The sequence below is a fragment of the Zootoca vivipara genome, chromosome 2 (assembly GCF_963506605.1).
Source record: "Zootoca vivipara chromosome 2, rZooViv1.1, whole genome shotgun sequence".
Taxonomy (NCBI): Eukaryota; Metazoa; Chordata; class Lepidosauria; order Squamata; family Lacertidae; genus Zootoca; species Zootoca vivipara.
This window is the reverse complement of record NC_083277.1, coordinates 16,625,121-16,642,546: the sequence shown is the minus strand read 5'-3', so window position 1 is coordinate 16,642,546 and position 17,426 is coordinate 16,625,121. Positions and strand designations below refer to the sequence as shown.

Sequence of the window (17,426 nt, the reverse complement as noted above, 5' to 3'; positions counted from 1 at the left end):
CGGACCTCCGGAACGAATTAAGTTCGTAACCAGAAGTACCACTGTACTAAGCCACTTACCCACTGAAAAGTATTTTTTTGGTAAATTTCTCCTGCATGCCTGAATCCAGTGTTTTGTATGAAGCTGCCCGGCAGTGGGTTAAAATGTTAAAAATGCAACATTTTCCACACAGGATTAAGACTTGGTTGGTTTAAACACCGTAATTTGGTAGTAGTAAGTCCCATAGGGACCCAGGTGGCGCTGTGGTTAAACCACTGAGCCTAGGGCTTGCTGATCAGAAGGTCGGCGGTTCGGGTGAACTCCCGTTGCTCGGTCCCAGCTCCTGCCAACCTAGCAGTTCGAAAGCACATCAAAATGCAAGTAGATAAATAGGAACCGCTACAGTGGGAAGGCTGCTCTGGCTCGTCAGAAGCGGCTTTGTCATGCTGGCCACATGACCTGGAAGCTATACGCCGGCTCCCTCGGCCAATAATGCGAGATGAGCGCCACAACCCCAGAGTCGGTCACGACTGGACCTAATGGTCAGGGGTCCCTTTACCTTTAAGTCCCATAGAGTTAGTGCTTATTAGACTCCACGGCAGCCTGGAGAGCATGAGAAAAGGGGCTCATCTAAGAGTAGCATATCATTCTTACAGCGGCCAACCAGGTGTCCTCTAGATGTTGTCGAGCTTCACTGGCTGAAACTGATGGGAATTGCAGTCCAAAACATCTGGAAAGGACCACGTTGGGGGAGGCTGGCTTAACAAAGTCAAAGAAACAAACGGAAGGCGGCCAGTTATTCAAATACTGCATCTGGTTTGTGCTGGATTCTTTATCTATGCTCTACCCCAAACCAATAAAATAAAACAGCCCCTCTCTCTTATACCGTCTCTATGATCCTCCCGTCTCTATGATCCGCCGTCGCGGCGCAACAACAGCAACCTGAAAGCGCTTCTTCAACCAGAGCGTCGACCGGCTGGCGAGAGCGCATGTCCGGAAGCGTTCGAAGGTGACGGGAGCCGTTGGAGAACCGGCTTTCCGCTGCCATGGCGGGCGAGCTGGAGCGCTGGGTGTCCGGGCAGCTTCACTCTCTGCTGGGGCTGAGCGAACGCCATGTGGTCGCATTCATGGTGGGCCTGGCTCACCGGAGCCGAACCCCGGAGGACCTGCTCGCGCGCCTGGAGGAGACGGAGACGCTGCGCGCCGCGGATCCTTCGGCGCGAGCCTTCGCGCAACAGCTGTGGGAGCGGGTGAGGCGCCCGCGATCGTTGTGCGCGAGGCCGGACTCGGGGGCGGGGAGGGGGAGTGATAACGCGTCAGAAACAAGGCGACGCTGGGGCTCTCTGTGGGTGGCGCGCCTTGACTACGATACTTGGCATTTGGTGCTTGTGAGTGTCCAGATAGAGTTGCCACCTTTCTACTGGCAAAAGGCGGGGCGGGGCGGTTGGTGAACAATTTCTTTTTTTCCTCTGGTGCTGAAGTGACTTCAAAGCCATCTATTACAACCTACGGCAGCCCAACAGAATGTCCCCTCTGGAATTTGTTGCACATGCATGCGCTCTCATGAATTTGTAAATCCGTCCTTGCTTGGCTACCCAGAGCTTAAACCCATGACCTTTCACAGGATCCCTAACTTAGCAGAAGGGGGGGGGCGGGAGACAGAGCGACCTTAAATACAGGACAAAATTGTATCAGTACAGGACATAGCATTTCTCACTGAAATACGGGACAATCCTGCATTATACAGGACTGGTGGCAACCCTATGCCCAGAGCACTTCCAGAACGTGGGGCTGGCCACCTTTGGAAGACAGCTCAGGAACTTTGCTTGGTTCGAAATGTGGCATACAGATGCAGTGTTTCTCAAACTTGGGTCCCCATCTGTTGTTGGACTACAGCTCCCATCGTCACTGACTACTGGTCCTAGCTAAGGATGGTGGGAGTTGTAGGCCAACAACAGCTGGGGACCCAAGTCTGAGAAAGATTGGAAACAAATAAAAAAAATTCTTCCTTCTTTTGACACTTGTTTTTGACACTTGTGGTATATATTTTTAGGACCCACCTTATTTCTGTAATTGTGTTCTTAAACTGTTTTTAATATTCACCTTGGGGTAAAGGGTGGGTAATTGTAACAACAATCATCATCATCATCTTGTTATTTTTACAGTTGGTCAGCATTATCTCCATTTTATAGATGTGGAAGAGAATGAGGCTAAGAGTTGTGCTGAAGGCCAGTTAGTAAATCTCTGACAAAGATGCAGTTGTCTTTCAGCCACTGTGCTAGCTCTCTACACTTTAAATGCATGTGGTTGTACGTAAAGTGAAACTAATGTGAGGAGCAGATGAGGGATGGGGAAATTTGTGGTTAGGAAGCACATCTGAAGCATCACCCTGAGAGGAGTTACCTTTTTGAGGAATAGTAATAGGCACCCAAGGGCTGTGGGGTTTGCGTGTGAGGATGGAAGTCATAGCTTCCTTGTTTTCTGTGTCTGATTTGTTCCCTCACCAAATTTCCTGGTAGGTTCCGCACCAGGCCCCACGGGAACGTCCAGCTAGGTTGGCTGAACAGGAAGCCTTGGCCTTTCAGCAGAAGAACCGCTCATACACCCTGCTGGAGGACAGTGATGATGAAGAGACTGGCGAGGCGGCTCGGGGCTCCAAGCGTCAGCGCCCTCCGCGAGGCCTTGAGGGCAAGCAGCGGAAGCGGCATAAACACCTGAGGCAGCGCAAGGAGGAAGAGGAAGACGACAAGGACTCTGATGAGAAGGGCAGCCGAGATGATGGGGGAAAGTGAGTATCAGTCACTTGCAGAGAGCAAGATTGGATGAAGAGCAAAGGAAACAATAGTGATCATTCTTTTGTCATTCTTGGACGGTGTAGGAAGTCAGCGGTATCCCCCACAATTAAGGAGGATTCAGAGGATGAGTGGGACCGGAGTGAGCGAGAGCGACTGCAGGACCTGGAGGAGCGGGACGCTTTTGCTGAACGTGTCAAACGCAAGGACAAGGATAAGACACGCAACATTCTGGAGCGTTCAGACAAGAAGGTGTGACCTCGGCCTGTGGCCCCTGCTTTTGCCAGCCCTTCCTGATTGCTCTCCCTGGTTTGTGTCCCCCCTCTGTCTAACCTGAATGTCTCATACTGCCCATCTGTTTTTTATTGCTGCCAGGAATTATCTGCCTGTGGTTGAAAAAATTAGGTTTAAAATGTAATTTTGGTACCTAATACATTTAAAATACAATAGGATTGTGAATCTACTCAAGCGTTAAAAGCACCCACTGCAGAATTCAGTTTTCTACTAATCACAACTTTTCTGATTCTTATGGCAGCAAAAGAATGCCTCAAAGAGAGTGGGTAACATCTGGTAAAATCTCAGTTTCAGGAGAAGGAGAGGAGAAGGAGAATTAAGATTTCAGTGTTCAGGAACAAGGAATGAGTACACTGTGTACCTCCTCATCACTAAGCTCCTTTCCCCAAACAACAAGAGCAGAATGAGTTACACAAAACAGCAAGGTCATTCAGAGTTACTTAATTCTGAGCATTTGCTGACGTTGCACATCTCTGTCCAGGTTACCCTAGTGTAGAATTTTAGCTCTGTATTCATATATTCTAAAGCATGGAAGAACCTGTGTAAGATTGGCACCTAAACAATGCTGGCCTATAGGACCCCATCCATTTTTACTCATTTTACTCATTTCATTCTTTGCAAGGACTTATTTTCCCTTTTCTAGTACTAAACCTGCCCCAACTTTCCTTGCAATTTGGAAACATCTGCCGTGCCTACTCCAAGGTTCTTGCCTCAGGGCCATGTGCTCTAATAGTTCTTCCTAGTATTTTCTTTGCCATTTATATACTTCATGCTGTGTATATTTAATTATGTATTTATTATATATATCAGCTTTGATGCTGATTTATTTATTTAAACAATTTATATCCTACTGAACAACAGCTGTCTATAAATGGTTTACAAAGATGCAGTACAAAAAAATAAAGATCAGTTAAAATTATAAAATCAAACTTCAATTAAAGTGCATTCTGACTTCTGCAGTTAGAGAAGGATAAGGGAAGTCATGTGTAAATTATGGAATGGGGAAAAGTCAGGGAGGGTAATGATTCTCTTGCTGAAATTTTTCCTAACAATTCTGGGGACTTATGCTGTTCATGACCAGTCCATAGTCTTTAAAAATATTGCACCAAAAGTGTGATGATAGGGACCCTGTTGACGATCTGCTTTGGTTGAGCGATATTTTTGTGTCTTTTGTCTTCTGATCCTGCCAAGTCTAGGCCTATGAAGAGGCTCAGAAGCGTCTGAAGATTGCAGAAGAAGATAAGAAAGTTATGGTAGGAACTTTATTTTTACTGTTATACGGTGTAGCTTCTGGCTCATGAAATTTGTAGTTGTATTCTACAATTTATAGTTGTATTCTACAATATTTTAATGCATCTTGTTTTTTAACCAGTGTGGTGTAGTGGTTAAGAGCGGTGGACTCATAATCTGGTGAACCAGGTTCAATTCCCCGCTCCTCCACATGCAGCTGCTGGGTGACCTTGGGCTAGTCACACTTCTCTGAAGTCTCTCAGCCTCACTCACCTCACAGAGTGCTTGATGTGGGGAAGGAAGGGGAAAGGAGATTGTGAGTCGCTTTGAGACTCCTTAGGGTAGTGATAAAGCAGGATATCAAATCCAAAATCCAATCCAAACCACTAATCTTTTTATTCTTAACTACCTTTGATCAGACTAATAGAGTGATTTTACCTTTGTTCCCTGAATGCCACACAATGTGTGTACTGGGTAGAAGGGGTAACCACTTACAATATTTACTACAGCTTTTCAGAAAAGTACAAAATTAATGATTTGCAACCATTTTTCCTGTTTTCATACATTTGCTTTCATGGGGCAGTTTGACTGGTGGGTTTAGCAAGCTACCAACCTAGCAGAAATACTTCCTAGTGAGAGGCTGGTTTAGAAACCTATTTATTTCACAAAAGCCCAGTTCATATTAGGGATCATGAATCAAACTCTCATAGTCCTTGCTGTTTGACTTACTTGCATGTCCCATATTTCCCCTTTCTGCCTGACAGGTTCCAGAGCTGCGTAAGAAGTCCCGCCGAGAGTATTTGGCGAAACGCGAAAAGGACAAGATAGAAGACTTGGAGGCAGAGATAGCCGATGAGGAATACCTCTTCTCTGAGCTCAACCTAACTGTCCAAGAACAGCAGGAGCTGGAATACAAACGTGAAGTTCGTGACTTGGCAAAACGGTACAAGCAAGCTGGAGAACAGGAGAAGTTGGAGAAGAGCAATCGCTACTATATGCCTGAGGAGAGTCGCAGTAAGGTAACTATCTTGCCCTTAGCAAAATTGGGAGCCTAGACCCCTATGAAGAATGGTTGGTAACAGGAGCTCCAGGACAGAGTGTATGTATAACCCCTTTAACTCAGGGGTGGGGAACTTTGGGCCCTCCAGATATTGTTGAACTACAACTCCCATCAGCCTTGACCATTGCCCATACTCATAGATATCTCATATAGAATTGGAAGGAACCCTGAGGATTATATAGTCCAACCCCTTGCAATGCAGGAATAGGCAGCTGTCCCTTATGGGGATCGAACCTGCAACCTTGGCGGTTCTCAGCACGTTTGGGGGATAAAATTGGTTTGCTGAGATTTCAGACTAAGGCTCAGAAATACATACACTTGTTTGCAAACAAGATCCCTTTATTTGCTTATAGTATGTAGAACTGCATGGCCTGGTAGGAATAGAAGACGCCATATTTTGCCTGGTCATATCTGCCTTCCCTTCACTTGCTGTAGTGCTATGAATGTTGACTATAATAAATGGAGAGGAGGAGACAGAACACAGCAACATGTCTCCCCTACCCCAAGAGTATGCTGTTTGCATTAGCAGCTTGCAGCAGTTCCAACTGGAATGTTTGGGACTGTTATGCAGGAGAGTCTTCTGAGAAAATCTGTTACAATACAGAACTACCCTGGGGGAATGTGCTTCTGTAACTGTGGCATGTCTAGGATGGTGCTGCACTTTGTTTGTCTCCTTAGAAATGAATGGCAGGCATTCCTACATATGGGAGAAAGAGGATAAATCTCAGCCATTGAGAATCAAGCCTGTTTCTTGCTGCATAGCCACACCCTGTTTCTTGGTCAAACTGTAGCACAAGGGTAGGGAACCTCCAGTCCTAAACCTAATTTTATGTGGGTGGCAAGGAGGGGGGCACATAAGGGAAAGGAAATAGCAGGAAAAGAGTGTAGCTCCACTCACTTTTGGCTCCAGCCTTGCCCTCTGCTACTATCTGGTCCCCAATAGATTACCACGGAGAGATAAAAGTTGCTCACCCTTGCACTGCAGAATGGTAGATTGTGAAAACTTGCTTCCATATGCAAGAAGAGTTCAACATGGCTTATGTAAACTTAAATGCAGCACACTTTTAAATAAATGTGCAACAGTTTGGGCTGTGAATATACCTCCAATTCAGTGATGCCTCACAAGGCTCTGAGGTGCAAGATGCACAAAGGAAATTTCCATACTGATCTGTTTTTGTCCTGCAGAAGATACCTGATCGCTATGAAGATCCCCAAACAGAGGATCATATGGCCCCGCGAGATGAGCAGCGGCGCTGGGAGGAGGACCACATTGGAGCAGCTTCCCTCCGTTTTGGGGCCCGGGATGCCAGTCAGCACCATCCTCACAAAGACTATGAATATGTGCTTGAAGAGGATGAGATGATCCAGTTTGTGAACGCCGTGCAGATGCGGGGCACAAATCAGGGCAAGGTGAGAGTAGGCTGTTGGTTAGGGAATGGGACACCGGGGGGGGGGGCTGGGACCAAAATAGTTAAATCATGTAGTGAAGTTGTCTTGGAGAGAAACTGGTGGGTGAAAAGAAAACAAGGCCATATTTGACGTGATTGAAAGGGAACAAGCAAACTGTGTTACAGATAAGAAAACATTTGGGGACATCAGGAGATGGAGAATGCAACAAATTGCTCAGTAGAAGCTTGAAAGAGAATTGCAGATTAAGCACTTATGGATAGCTGATGGTGGGAAATAGGGTAGTACCATGAGATGGTGCAGAGCCTCTTCATATTGCTGAATGTGTGCAAACTAGACACGATTGGGGCACTCATGTGTTTGTTTACATGTCTTCCCCGTTTCCTTCCCATTCACCTACGAAGCACCATTGGGTGTGTGAGTCCATTTTTTAACATCAGAAGGGGCACATGGATGAGTGATGCTGAGCTTCTCCCCCACCACACACACACAAACACGTTTACCTCCCTGCCCTCTTTCACCACAGGCATCTTTCTCTAGTCCTCCCTCACTTCCAATATCAGAGCTTGCCAGGGATCATGAAGGGTTTGAAGTTGGAGGGAGGGCTCAGTTCCTATCACACACATGTTCTTTTGAGGTAGGAAATTCTACCTACCTACCCACCCACCCCACAACCTTGATTTATATGTTAACAAGGGAGACAGATGAACAACAAATGTGGCTGCCTCCAGTATACCTGTTGTTTTGACAGCTTTCCTGAGCATCTTTAGAAGCAGCTTGTTTGAGCCTTGCTTGTTTGAGCAGGGATTTGGTGTTAGATATGTCAGCATTTAGCCCAAGTATACATAGACACCTGCATGATCAAGTTTTGTTTACACAGGATAAGCTACTGGAAGACAGGAAAATGCCTTATACTATGGCAATCCAAATATCCATTTAGCCCAGAGCTATTTCTGGGATCTTCTGCATGTAAAGCATGGTACTCGGCAACTGAACTACCATGTCTCCCCAGTTCTGCATGTGGAACTGGCTTTTCCCAGTGGCGGGATTTAAGTATAGAACAACAGGGATTTCACCCATGGTCTGTTGCTCTGGGGTAACTAAATCTCTATGGCCACACTGTTTCATTTAGTCCGTGGAGGAGAATCCAGAGCTGTCTGAAGCTGAGCGCAAGAAGCTTTCCATCCAGGAGGTGCGCCGTAGCCTGCCCATCTTTCCTTACCGTGCGGACCTGTTGGCCGCCATTGCCGAACATCAGACGCTCATCATTGAAGGAGAGACTGGCTCTGGCAAGACCACTCAGATCCCACAATACTTGTTTGAAGAGGTAACTTCGCACAGAAAGTGAGGGATTGTGAAGATCAAGTAAACCTGCACTTTGGCTAGCTCCCTGTGCACTTGCTGCCTCTTCCTAGTAGAAGCTTTTCAGCATCTGAATGAACAGCCCAGTACAAATGCAGCCTGTGAGTACTAAGGGAGATTTTCTCTCTTCCTACAGGGCTACACAGAGAAAGGAATGAAGATCGGTTGCACCCAGCCCAGGCGAGTGGCGGCTATGAGTGTTGCTGCCCGTGTTTCCCAGGAAATGGGTGTCAAACTTGGAAATGAAGTATGTACTTGGAGGTGGGGGGCTGCAGAAGAAAACTGTATGTCCTGTTCCCAGTTGTTTCAGCCAGTCGTTTCTGAATTGATTTTTACACTGTAGTAATCCTAACAGCAGCCTACTTGGTCTCAGATAAATATGCTTTGCTGGTTTGGCAATGTTCATGCATTAATAGATGGGAAGGTCTCATCCTTCCCTTTTGGAATATATTTGGTTTTTAGACTTTTGAGCTAAATGAACTTCCTAGCCAAATACTGTTCTGTTGGTAATAAGGATGGATGGCTTCATGGAAACTTGTATCTAAAATTCAGCCTTTCTACAGGTGGGCTATAGCATTCGTTTTGAGGACTGCACCTCAGAGCGGACGGTGCTGAAGTACATGACAGATGGGATGCTGCTGAGAGAATTCCTCACTGAGCCTGACCTGAGCAGCTACAGGTGAGCAACAGCCTATCCCCTAGAAGTCTGTAGCTAGCTCAGCTGGGAGGTGGTGAACAGCTCTATTGTTTCTGAGGGCTGGTTGAACTAGATTAGGTAAAATGCTCAGGAGGAAATCTTGATTTGGGGTTATATAGAGTTACAAGGTGGGCTAAATACTAGTATGTGTTGTGCAGAACATGGAATGCAGCTTCAATACCAGAACCCCAACTTTACTTGCATACATAGAATAAAAATGTAAGCATGTCATCACACTGCAGTTCACTTGGCCACACACACGTGGTGCTCAAAACTACAGCATGTTGAGCGGCATCTGAGGAGAGCCAGAGAGGGTCAGTCAGAACGGGCTGCTGCAGCGCCCCTTCTGGCAGCCACTCTTCTCCACTAGCTTCTCTGCCTGCAGGATCTAGATATAGTTACCTCATTCCTCCACAGCCTTCTTGGAGGAATGCTGCTCCTGTCACCAATTAGGATGAAGAGTTGGGCCTGCAGAAGGAACAGCAAGGAAAGAAAAGGCATTCAGAAGTGGCAGTTAGCTGGCCTAGTAATCTTCTGATGTTGCTGATTAGGCACAGATAAGTTGGCAATGATGGCAGCAGCAGATTTCCAGGCTGGCTGCTGCTTATAGCATCCTTCCTATTGCTCACCTGCCTGGCCAACTCTTTATCCTGGTTGGCTGCAGAGGCATGAGATTGAAAGGGGAAGGTCTAAGAGGTTAGTGTAAGGGGGGGGGAATAGGCAGAGTTGGCGAGGAATGAGGGGTAGGCAGGGTTGGCAATCAATGGGAGCAGGTGCAAAACCCCAGTTATATAAAGGAAAAACCCAAGAGCAGTTTCCTAGTCCTCAAGATTGTGGAGAGAAACATAGAAGCAGTTTCTACTAAGAAGGAAAGGAGTAATTGAGAAGGTCTTTCCAGAAGCTTTTCAGTGGGAAGTCATTGCTTAGTACAGCTGCCATCCCACACTGCTCATGTTCTTTTGTAATAAATGGTCCATAGCTTTTAAATAACAACTGGTAGTTCAGCAGCACGGCCTCCCTAATTTCTTCCCTAGTGTCGTCATCATAGATGAGGCTCACGAGCGCACGCTGCACACAGACATCCTATTTGGGCTGATCAAGGACATTGCTCGCTTCCGGCCTGAGCTGAAGGTGCTGATTGCCAGCGCCACCCTGGATACGGAGCGCTTTTCCACCTTCTTTGACGATGCTCCCATCTTCCGCATTCCTGGGCGCCGCTTCCCTGTTGACATCTTCTACACCAAGGTCAGCAAGCAGAGAGGCCTGTTGTGGGTTGTGTGTGTGAACATTGCTAAGGAAACAGAGCTGCAGTGATGAGCAGGACCAGTGCTCATGACCATAGTATAGCAAAGGAGATAAACGCAGCATTACTTTTTTTAAAAGCAAGATTCCCAGAATGCACGTTTCTGTACCCAGAACTGAATTCTGGGGCAGATTCAACTAATGGATCCTGCTAGGAGAAGTCCACAGAAGGATTTTCACTGGTTCAGTAGGGCTTTTGCCCCCTATCCCTTGCATTGGCTCTTAGGGGCGTCAGGAGAACCCCCGGAAAAGCAGGGGGAGGGGAGATAGTGAGGACTTTGGTTAAAAGATAAGCTGTGAGTGACATTGTGTTAGGCAATGTTTAATGGAGAGAGAGGAATATCAGCAAGTCTTGGTGTTGGAATAAGCGGAGGATGGATGCCAGAAGCAGCAGTGAAATTAGGTTCCCCAAAAGAGAGATTGTGTGGTACAAGTTGTAAACAGAAGCCACTGAGAGGCAGAGATGGGCTTTGCTTATATAGGTCAGTAGGAGATAGTGATTTTTTTCTCTACCTTCCATCCTCTAGGCTCCAGAGGCTGATTACCTGGAAGCCTGTGTGGTATCAGTACTGCAGATCCATGTTACACAGCCTCGAGGGGACATCCTTGTATTCCTCACTGGCCAAGTATGTCTGTGTTCGTTTCAGTGCCCACTTTGCCCTTGGAGGGGGAGGGGGGGAGACATGCAACAGCATCCGACTCCCACTATTTGTTGACAGGAAGAAATTGAGGCATGCTGTGAGATGTTGCAAGATCGCTGCCGTCGCCTGGGTTCCAAGATTGCAGAACTTCTGGTCCTCCCCATCTATGCTAACCTGCCCTCTGACATGCAGGCCAAGATCTTTGAGCCAACCCCACCAGGGGCCAGGAAGGTAGGAGCATGGAGCAGAGAAGGAAAGGGGAGCGAAGCTTTGGCTGTTTGCAGTGGAGCTTTATGTCTCTTTACCCACTCTGGAGGAAGAGAGCACTTGGCAGGTTTGGGCTGTAGAGCTAGTGGTGATTTTAGGAACTGGTTTTGTGTTTCAGGGGATGTAGTTTCAAGCTGTTTAGTGTCCTGGGGTTGTGGCTTTGAAGGGGGTTGTGCAAGGACCAGTTTTGAGTTCACAGTCTGGAGTCAGGCTGTTGGCTCAACTAGCCTGCTATTGTTTACTCTGACTGACACAGGTCCTTCCCAGCCCTTTTGCCTGAAATCCTTTTTAAATGAAGAAGCCAGGTCTAAACCTTCTTCATCAAAGCATGGGCTCTTACCACTGAGTTATGTCCCTTCCTCTCATAGTGTGCTTTAGGCTATGAAAAAAGCAGGTGACCTGACCAGTTAGCTTATGTATCTCTTCCCTTCTCCAGGTTGTTGTCGCCACCAACATTGCGGAGACATCTCTGACCATAGACGGCATCATATATGTGATTGACCCTGGTTTTTGCAAGCAGAAGAGCTACAACGCTCGCACAGGCATGGAGTCGCTCATTGTCACTCCGTGCTCTCGGGTACCGGGCTTCTTTACTTCTATTCATCACACTCCTAAGCTTAGTCTTTGGGTTAACCTGCAATTTTCATTCAGTCCGTTTCCTCTCTCGGGGAGAACAGTTTAGCTACCAGATAAAATGCCAGTGAGAGGGTGTAAACTGTACTAACGGGTTATGCAGCATAAATTAGAGATGTACAAAAAGTGACTCTGTTAAGCCACAAGTTTGAATCTGTTTTTTTTCTGTCTCAAAATCTCCATATGGTAGCATCTGCATAGCCACAAATGGCTTATGTGCTGGTTACCAGTGCATTACAGGGAGTCTGGGACAGGTGGCTAGGAAGTGGGTCTTGGGTACAGTGTAACTTTTAAGAGACAGAGAAGTGAAAGTTGATAAGGTGATGGCAAGATATCAAAGCAAAAATGGATTATTGTTGGTCACTCTCATCATAAATATGTTGAGACCACTTTTGTAAAAGTAAATCGGAACATCTTGTGCAATGGTATGCTAGGAAAATTTAGATTCCCATCTGTAAACCCTGGTTTCCACTTCTCATGAAATTATTGAAACTTACATACGTTTGTGGGGGTTTTATGGTGTGCCTGCATCTGGTTTCTGAGGCTGCCTTGAGCACTGCATACATTGCAAGTGTGCCTTTTCCACAGTGATAAGGACTATAGATGTGCCCATATACTCAGTGAAGCCAGACATTCTGTATGCCGTGCTAGACAGCAACATGGAATTCTAGACCACCTTAATCAGGAACATGTTAATTTCACTGAGGTGCTGTTAGTTCTTGTAATAACCCTAATAAGTTGTCCTTGGGATCTGGTGGGATAAGTTGCCAGTTGTCACTCCCCTGCATCCTCACAGACACAGTGCTTCATCATCTCCTTCCCTCTTTCCCTCAGGCTTCTGCCAACCAGCGAGCAGGACGGGCTGGCCGTGTTGCTGCAGGGAAGTGCTTCCGTCTCTACACAGCCTGGGCCTACAAGAATGAGATGGAGGAGACGACAGTGCCAGAAATTCAAAGGACCAACCTGGGCAATGTGGTGCTGCTGCTCAAAAGCCTGGGTGTGTGGATGGTCAATCTAGGATGAGAATGATGTACAGGAGTTGCTCAACTTTCCCTAAAACACCTCCTTATTAAGGCTTCTCTGGATGAGAACAAGAGTTTGAGTGTTTTTAAGCCCATCGTTTCCTAGGGTCCTATTTTCCATTTTAAAAACATGGGAGGGGTGCATTTCCTGGTGACAGAAATACTTGGAAGTTTTGCAGGGTGTTTCTAAGTCTAGCTTTCCTCCATTTCTCCATTTAGGCATCAACGACCTGATCCACTTTGACTTCATGGACCCACCGCCCCATGAAACTCTAGTATTGGCACTGGAGCAACTCTATGCCCTGGGAGCCCTCAATCATCTTGGCGAGCTCACCAAGGTATCGTTTCATAGGCTCAAGGACATGCTCTGCTACCTGGGCTGAAAGTGAGCTGGGGTTTCCAGCTGGCTTCATTGGGAAAAGAGCTGGAAGCAGGAAAGGAGGCCGGAGCTTCAAGCCTACTGACATTTTCTGCTTGCTCCCCAGTTCAGGGCTTCATGGGTACAGATGGTTTTCATAGCATTGTAAAATACTTGCCATTTTACAGCATAGTGTTGTAAAATACGTGCCATTTTTCACCTGAAAGATGGTGGGGTGTTGCCCTGTGGTCGAGCTCTGTGGAGCAACTGCAATGTTAGATTTAGGAGCCTATGCTCAGGTTGCTGCTGAGACAGAAAGCTAACTGGTGGCCTTGGGCCTTTCACTATTTCTCAGCCCAACCTAGGCTCACACTATTATTATGATGAAAGAGGAGGGGACATGAATGCTCCCCTAAGCTCATAGGAAGGATATAAAAATGTAAGAGATAATAAATGTCTTCCATGGGTTGAACATGTATCCTTCTACCATGATCTTGACAAAACTCAAAAGCTAGGCAGTGTTAGGAAAAGTGGTGAAACTGTTCCCAAGAAAAGGTTTCAAGTGGTTCAGGTTAAATTGCACTTTTTATTTGTTTGTGCAATAGCCCACTGCATCCCAGTAACTCCAGGCAGGCACCAATATGAAAACATGAAACCCCTAATTAGGACAGTTAACCTGAAAGGGTGTGCTTCTGGGACAGGATTTGGGATTTCCTCTGCAGGAGGAGCTTCCTTCCTTCCGTCCGTCCGTCAGCATATGTGATCAGTTGCATCCATGCACAAACTAAGTGTCAGGATACAGTTGCACCCCCCTCCTCTGCTCTTAAAAGGAAGACTAATGTGTTGTGGAGTTGAAGTCGACATTTGTACAGTTGTCCTTCTTGTGTTCTGTATTTAGCTGGGCCGGAAGATGGCAGAGCTTCCTGTGGATCCCATGCTGTCCAAGATGATCCTGGCTTCAGAACAGTGAGTCCTTCTCTGCCTTCCTCTGTCTCTTTCCAGCCAATTAATTGCATGCTTAGCATTCCGTTCTAGTAACCACAAGTGAAGCTTGTGATCCTTATTATGTCTCTTGGTTCCTAGTTTCTCTTAGTTCCGCCTACTTATTGCTATTTTCCCAGCAAATTCCAAAGCTCTCGAAAACCTGAACGAGCTCTATTAGAATTAACTGTTTCTAGAGAGGGAGCCATGTTAGGCTGTTAAGCAAAAATAACCATCTTATGGAATCGTAAAAACTAAGGCATTTATAGATCTGTTTTTATTTGTGTGTTGCTGTAATCATTGGCAATCTATTCCTTTGTTCTTTGTTGTGACTCGTGATCATAATAATAAAGATTGACTAAGGGTGCAATCTGTCTTTCATTAGGAGAGAGCTTATTTCTTTTTTCACAGAGAATATAAGTGACCTACTAAGTAATAAACCATTCTACTCAGGGTAGTAAAACATTTGTTTTGTTTTGCTTTTAAATTGCAGGTGGCTAAAAGTAGATTTTATCTTGGTTGCATTTTAAATATTGTAGATTTTTAATTAAAATTAATCCAAGCACATGGAACAAACACTTGGATAATATTAAATTCACTTGTAAAGTAACCTGTTTTGAGTAGTTAGGTTTGTTTAGGAAACCTTGGAAGTACCAGATTTAAAAATGTGATCAGTCCAGCTGCCCTTCAGTTGTTCAGATTGTGTTGCCAACTTTCTGAAATTACCTTCTGGTTGGCTTTCTATTGCAGGTACAAGTGCTCAGAGCAGATCCTTACCATCGCTGCCATGCTTTCAGTCAACAATGCCATTTTTTACCGGCCCAAGGACAAAGTGGTCCATGCTGATAATGCCCGCATGAACTTCTTCCTGCCTGGTGGGGACCACCTGGTTCTTCTCAATGTTTATAATCAGGTAAGGAAGAACTTCTAGGAACATAGGAAGCTGCCTTATACAGTCAGACAGTGACCTTGCAGGGTTTCAGAGAGGGACGTTCCCATCCTTACCAGGAAATACCTTGATCTTTAGACCTTCTTCATGCAAAGGAGGTGTTCTACCCAGAGCTACGGTATGAACCTTTGCTTATGCTGTGCATATGGAGTCAGGAAGGAGCCTTTTGTTAATGCATTTCAATTGAGTATCAGGCTACCTCAGGGAAAGAGTTGGCACAGTGGATGTGGATGACTTTCACGTGCTTGATTTGATCAGATTGCTGTTTATAGTGATGGTCTGCACCATGTTGCTAAGGAGTGTGATTACATCTCCACTGCTAAAGCTCCTTAGAGCAGATTAAACAGATATTTGGTTGGTGAATGTCAACCCTTCGGGTAGGATTAGATGACCCCTTGATATCCCTAAGAGACTCGCATCCAAGTGCATCTAGTCGCAAGAGATTAAGTGCATGGCCTTTCTGATTAAGAGTGTATTTAGGCAGGAATCCTGTTTTAGGGGTTGAGGGTCTAGTCACCTCTGACTAGGAAAGGCTCATTGGCTGTTACAGCGAGAAATTGGGTACAATATTCCCTTGAGAGGCACCAGCTCTGTGGTTGTAATCGGGTCGGTGGGTGGACGGGAGCCCAAAAACTGGGACTTGGCTTATACCTCTCCTTTCCCCCTCTCACAGTGGGTGGAGTGTGGTTACTCCATGCAATGGTGCTATGAGAACTTCATCCAGTTCCGCTCCATGAGACGAGCCCGGGACGTGCGAGAACAGCTGGAAGGGTTGATGGAGCGCATTGAAGTGGACATCACTTCCAGCGAGGGAGACTACATCCCAGTCCGCAAGGTACAGGCTCTCCCCAGCTTCCATTACTTCCTCCAGGGCTGTTTGTAAATGTTGTGGTTGCTACAGACATGCCTGTGTTCTGCAGATCGGGGGGGGGGGGGATCAGCATAGATTTGGGAGGCAAGGGAGAAGCTGTCGTACTTGGGGAAGTTGTTCCATGCATGCCATAATTTAATTGGATGCAACCCTGTGTGGGGAATAGCCCTCTGTTTCAACTTGACTTTGTTAAATTTCTGTGCATGAAATTGTGTTGCTAAATGTGTACAGTATTACGTAATGCAGAATGAAAGTGCACTGGAAACACAACCTACAACACGTTGTAGTAATTTATCAGATCAAAGACTTACCACTCCTAAATATATCACACAGTTGATAGTCTGTACAGCAACACTGAGCATCTTTGATCACTTGAAATGCCAGGGAGTGCAGTAAGTAGATGACTGTGTCAAGCAGAGCAAGCCAGTCATCCCCCCCCCCCCGCCCCACAAAATTACGGTTTCGGATTAGTTCCTTCTTGACTCCTTTTGGCCCTTCCTCTTGTTCTTCTGCAGGCCATCACTGCCGGCTTCTTTTATCACACGGCCCGCCTGACCCGCAGTGGCTACAAGAGTGTCAAGCACCAGCAAACAGTGTTTGTCCACCCCAACAGTTCCCTGTTTGAAGAACAACCACGCTGGCTCATCTATCATGAGCTGGTCTTCACCACTAAAGAATTCATGAGACAGGTAAAAAAACCACCACCAGACCATTAATTCATGCTGGGACTTCTGGGGAGAACTTTTGAGATTATAACTCAAGATAAGCCCTAAAGGAGACAGATGACCAGTAATTTTAGAAGAAATCATATTTTAGAAGATTTTAGGAGAAATCAAATTATAATGTGGGTTACATTTGCAAATCCAGCCTTGGTAACTGAAGTAGGAATAGCTTGATGGGTGTCTTGTGATGGTGGTAGTCTTTCCACTGTACTACCCTCCCAGTGAACAGCCACATCAGAACATGTGTTTTGAATGGAAAAGGTCCCAGGTTCAGTCCGTGACACGCCTAATTGAAAGGACCACAGGTAGTAGTGATCTATGCAGGAGAGTGGCTGCTAGTCAGAGTAGATAATTGCAAGTTAGACCAAAGGGCTTCATGGGTGTAGAAACATTCTTGTGTTTTATTGTGCTCACTCTTTAGCAGGGTCTATGTAACGCTTTGGTTTCCTCCAAAAAAGAAAATGATCAGTGTGCCAGCTGACATTGAGTGGGGCCCAACAATGAAATATCCTCTGTACCTTGCAGGTCATAGAGATTGACAGCACGTGGCTGTTGGAGGTGGCCCCGCATTACTACAAAGCCAAAGAGTTGGAGGATGCTTCCAACAAAAAGCTACCCAAGAAAGTGGGGAAGACTCGGGAGGAGCTGGGATAGGCTTCTCCCTTATCTGCTTCTTCCCACCAACCCTGGGACACTTATTTGTACAGCTGTATAGTTTTGATGTAATTTCAAGGCATTGAATAAAACCTTTTTTTTTCTACAAACACTCATGGGTAATTGCATCCCTTCTCTTTCTTGATAAGAGGAGGAAAGTCTCTCTGGAACTCAAACAGCTATCTTGCACTGCAATGTAGCTACT

General features: G+C 46.0%; 1 protein-coding gene across 2 annotated transcripts; it reads left to right on the top strand.

Annotated features, from left to right (window-relative positions):
• Positions 1–294: 294 nt before the first annotated feature.
• On the top strand, positions 295–17,326 carry DHX16 (DEAH-box helicase 16). 2 transcript variants are annotated; one of them, XM_035107252.2, is made up of 20 exons: positions 981–1,229; positions 2,499–2,767; positions 2,858–3,023; positions 4,262–4,318; positions 5,060–5,314; positions 6,541–6,765; positions 7,895–8,089; positions 8,261–8,371; positions 8,688–8,803; positions 9,856–10,066; positions 10,651–10,749; positions 10,843–10,995; positions 11,468–11,608; positions 12,499–12,661; positions 12,906–13,024; positions 13,943–14,010; positions 14,776–14,938; positions 15,648–15,809; positions 16,361–16,534; positions 17,093–17,326. In XM_035107252.2, the coding sequence occupies exons 1-20, from the start codon at positions 1,026–1,028 to the stop codon at positions 17,219–17,221; spliced, it is 3,180 nt and encodes a 1,059-aa protein (XP_034963143.2). In that variant the 5' UTR covers positions 981–1,025; the 3' UTR covers positions 17,222–17,326. The 2 variants fall into 2 exon arrangements, with proteins under 2 accessions (XP_034963144.2, XP_034963143.2); XM_035107253.2 differs by lacking the exon at positions 16,361–16,534 and having other exon boundaries at positions 295–1,229.
• The last annotated feature ends 100 nt before the right edge of the window (positions 17,327–17,426 follow it).